Raw genomic sequence first — 4,036 nt, 5'->3', positions numbered from 1 at the left:
ACCCTACAGACTTGTTTAATGAAAGACAGGGATGCCTCGATATTAAAAAGGCGTCACAGGTGTGATAAATCCCCTTTAAATAAATAACGGGATTAACTGACTTATTGTTCCTCACAGTGAAAAACATGCAGACTGTTTCACTTGGTCCTTGGTCCAACACATCGTGGCCATTGCAGCTGTCAGTTTGGCTGCAACATGTTCTTTAGATCGTGCACAAGTAAACATTCCCTTTTACAGTGATTTACTACAGTGAAGCTACAGAATCCAACAAGAGAGTTAAATTCTGACCTCAGTCTAAGCTGAGAGTCTCAGACGGCAGAAGAGGTTAAACATGAGGACGGGCCTGATTCTCTGATCTCTGAGGCCATAGATAAGCGAACTCAGACATCTGGGAAACAGACCAACACACACATAAACAGCAGCCTGAATGCGCACAAGTACAATCCTGGTGACAATTTGCGGGAGAGCTGTGAGCAGCGGCTTTTGGACGGTGGAGGAGAGGCTGAGGCCCAGCTGCACCAGATGCAGCAGCAGCGTGTTTCGAGCCTTATGGCCCGAAGCTTTGTCTGCAGAGGCCGACCTGGCTGCTGCTGCAACACCGATATAAGATGAAGCGATCACCACAGCAGCCAATATGAACACAAAACACGGGAAGGCTTTGCTATAAGCATGAGATATCGGTCCAACAATCAGTGTCACGCTCGAACAGTAGTCTTTCATCTGCAGAGTCTGCAGCTCTCCTGAAAGGAACTCTAACAGAAGAAAAACATGTATGAGAACATTCAGAAAGGAAAAGGTCCAAACCAAAATGATCGCCACACTCGTGTTTCTGATGGTGATGATATGAACATGTCTCAGTGGGTAACACACAGCTACATATCTGTCCACTGACATCACCATCAGCGTGAGAGGAGAGATCGTGCTGGTAAGGTTAGCGAGCACAGTGAGAAACCTACAAACGGGATACGTCAGTGTTATTCTACAAACAGCCAACAGGTACAATAATTGATTTAGAAGCAGCTGCACAGTTTCTGCACACAGGAGGTTATACAAGAGGATGTAGCGGGGAGTCTCACGAAACACAGCTTTACTCCTCAGAGTGAACAACATGGTCCCGTTAATGTAGAGAAACACACAACACGGCAGTGTAGTCACAATGGACAACAACAGGATCCCCAGCAGCCCCTCATACTGCAGCCCAGCTGTCACGTTAGTCTGGTTTCTGGGTGACATTTCAGAACTTGTTGGTGTACCTGAAGCACAAAAACACAGAGAAGCAGTTGGTAAAAATGCAACCAAACACAACGCTCTTTAGGGCAAAACACAACATCGCCCGGCTGGCGTTTCACTGTGGGGGCAGGGCTGTTCTGCAGAGCTTAGTGAACCTCCCGTGTTGTTTATGAGCTTTGTCTTCACTGCAACTTCACGTCACAGCATCATGTGACGGCGTGTCAGCAGACGAAGACAGAAACCAGCCAGATACTGTGCAGGGGGAATCTGACCCGACAAGCTACAGTCAGTTAATGTCAAATCAGAAGGAATTCAGGAAATATGTTGCTGCATTGTCTCAGGTTTTGTTCAGTCCTCATAAGTGTGTTAATTGGGGGCAAAAACTAAGTTCAAATAAAGAAATAAGTTACAAGAAGGAGACTAGTGAGGGAGGCCACCAAGACACCTATGACTCCTCTGAAGGTTTGCAAGGTCTGGTGGCTGAGATGGGTTTATACAACTGTGGTCGGACACTGTTAAAAAAAAAAAAAAACTCATATCAGACCGGACTAGAGTTCACCAGAAGGCATGTGGGAGACTCTGAAGTCAACGTAAGAAGCTTGTTTGATCTGGTAAGGTTTTTGGCCATCAAAACTCCTTCAGAGTTTCCTCTAGTTGGTTTCAGGCACTGGACTCACATATTTTCAAATTTCTTTGGAAAAATAAGCCATCGCTTATTAGCTTAAAAACTTTACAGCAACCTAAAGACAGTGGTGGATTGGACTTACCCAACTTTAGTCATTATTTCTAAGCCAACAAGCTACGATATATCTCCAAATGGCTTAAACCTAGCTATCTAGATGAACACTGGTTAGATGTAGAGCAAGCAGTATATGCGAGGATCTAGTCATTTCTGACTTGCCTTTCATCAGCTCAACAGTCAAATCTCAGAAATGTTTTGAACACATTAGCATCAGCTCCTTTTTGATGGCATGGTGGGAATTTTTGAAAATAACCAAGTCTTCACTAATTCCGTGTAAGCTTGCACCCATTTGTAACAACCCTGACAGCCTGCAAAACAAAAAACAGATATAATAGAAAATGGAAACTTCTTGCTATTTGATATGCTGACTTCACAATATGGAATCAGCAGCACAACATTTTTAGAATACCACCAACTTAAATCTGTTATAGGTAAGAAACATAGCATCAACCAATTGAACCTGCAGCTACCAATCAGGGTAGCAGATGTCATGCCTCAAAGCTGTTATCAAAAATATACAGATTATTAACAAAACTGGATGATTCAGTCTCCCTTCCAACTTCAAAATGTGAGGCTGACTTATCCAGTAACTTCAGTCAAAATATATGGTCAAAAATATAATATATATAATGACTAAGAATTCAAATTTGGTGGCAGGGGCGGGGGCAGATCTGTGTTCGGCCCTGTTGGGGGTTGTCGTGGCCTGCGGTGGGGCCGCCAGGTGGCCGGGCTGTCCTGGGGTGGGCTGGGTGGGGGGTTCTGGGCCATGGTGCCCGGGGGATAACCCTAACCCTAACCCTAACCCACCCGGGCTCTTAGTAGGCTCTGGGGTGGGGGGGGGGGGAGGGTGGCTCTCGGGCTTATGTGGCCCTGGGCCCTGCCCGGGATGGCCGGTGCCTCGCGGGGTCGGTGGCTGCTGGTCTTGGCCCGCTGGGACCTCTGCCCCGCGGCCGTGGCGGGCTCTGGCTAGGTCCTTTCTCTGCCGCCGTCTGGGGGGATGCATGTTCGCCTCAGTGGTGTGGTGGCTGAGATTCACACTCCAGGATTTCTACTGATGGCTCGGGTCCTGGAGCTCATCTGTCCTTTGCAGGGGCTCAGTATGCATTGCATTCATGTTTGAACACTCCTTACCCCACACATTCTGTAAAATGACACTGCATTGTCCGCACAAATATCTACCTTTGTTTGCTTTGTTTGTTTCATTTATTTATTTCTTCTGACATATGAAGTTTGTTTTTGTTTTTTCTTCTGTGTTTCTTTTCCCTCTCTCATCAACGTGTGCACATATAAATCTTATGCTCTGGTAATCGTTGAGATTCAGGTTTTCTCAGCCTGCTCATCTCTTACAGGTGCTCTTGATGATTATCAGCTCTGTTTTCCCGCAAAAGTCGTCAGATCACCTCTACTGTGTGTTAGTACAGGTGTAGTAGTTGATAGATTGTGGTGTATTTGTTTTCTTATACTTTCCTTTCACTCTTTGTCGCATTTCTTTAAACTGTACATTTTTCTTTTTCCCTATTTCAGGTCCAGCAATATGACATGCAATTCAGTAATAAGCAAGCCTCCAAAATAAATGAATGAAATAAAATAAAATAGAATAAATACATACATATAGTCAGGGCATTTTATGAGATTTCTCACAAATCTGTCAACTAAATCGTTACCAAACAACTTCTTCACCAATATGTTTGTAAAGGTGTAATAACATGCCTTAAAATGTTGAAGTTCAACTCTGGTGGGAAACCCTGAAAAACACCTGCTCAAGTTAGGGTACCGATAAATGATTGATGAAAAATCGATTTTACAATTTCTATGTGATTAATATAAAAAAGAACAATATTATCAGACCTGGTGAAACTCAAAGATGAACTTAAAACACTGTCTGAATCAGTGCAGTGTTTGTAAAAATGACATTTCTTCTAAACTGGTATCTTCACCCGCTGACTGTGACAAAACATGAAATCAGCTGTTGGTAAATGTCTGAACTAATCATTAACAAATGAAATATGTGACTTTTTCTTCTTTTTATGTCCATTATGTAGGATTTATGATCTTTTTTTCTTT

At 43.7% G+C, this 4,036-nt stretch overlaps 1 protein-coding gene across 1 annotated transcript; it reads right to left on the bottom strand.

Annotated features, from left to right (window-relative positions):
* Positions 1-294: 294 nt before the first annotated feature.
* Positions 295-2,975, bottom strand: LOC103363907 (olfactory receptor 7G1-like). Its single transcript, XM_008290862.1, has 2 exons — positions 2,780-2,975; positions 295-1,253 (listed from the first exon to the last, which is right to left on the bottom strand). The coding sequence occupies exons 1-2, from the start codon at positions 2,973-2,975 to the stop codon at positions 295-297; spliced, it is 1,155 nt and encodes a 384-aa protein (XP_008289084.1).
* Positions 2,976-4,036: the final 1,061 nt, after the last annotated feature.

The sequence above is a fragment of the Stegastes partitus genome, unplaced genomic scaffold (assembly GCF_000690725.1).
Source record: "Stegastes partitus isolate 25-593 unplaced genomic scaffold, Stegastes_partitus-1.0.2 Scaffold699, whole genome shotgun sequence".
In the NCBI taxonomy this organism is placed as follows: domain Eukaryota; kingdom Metazoa; phylum Chordata; class Actinopteri; family Pomacentridae; genus Stegastes; species Stegastes partitus.
This window is presented reverse-complemented; position numbering and strand designations above follow the sequence as displayed.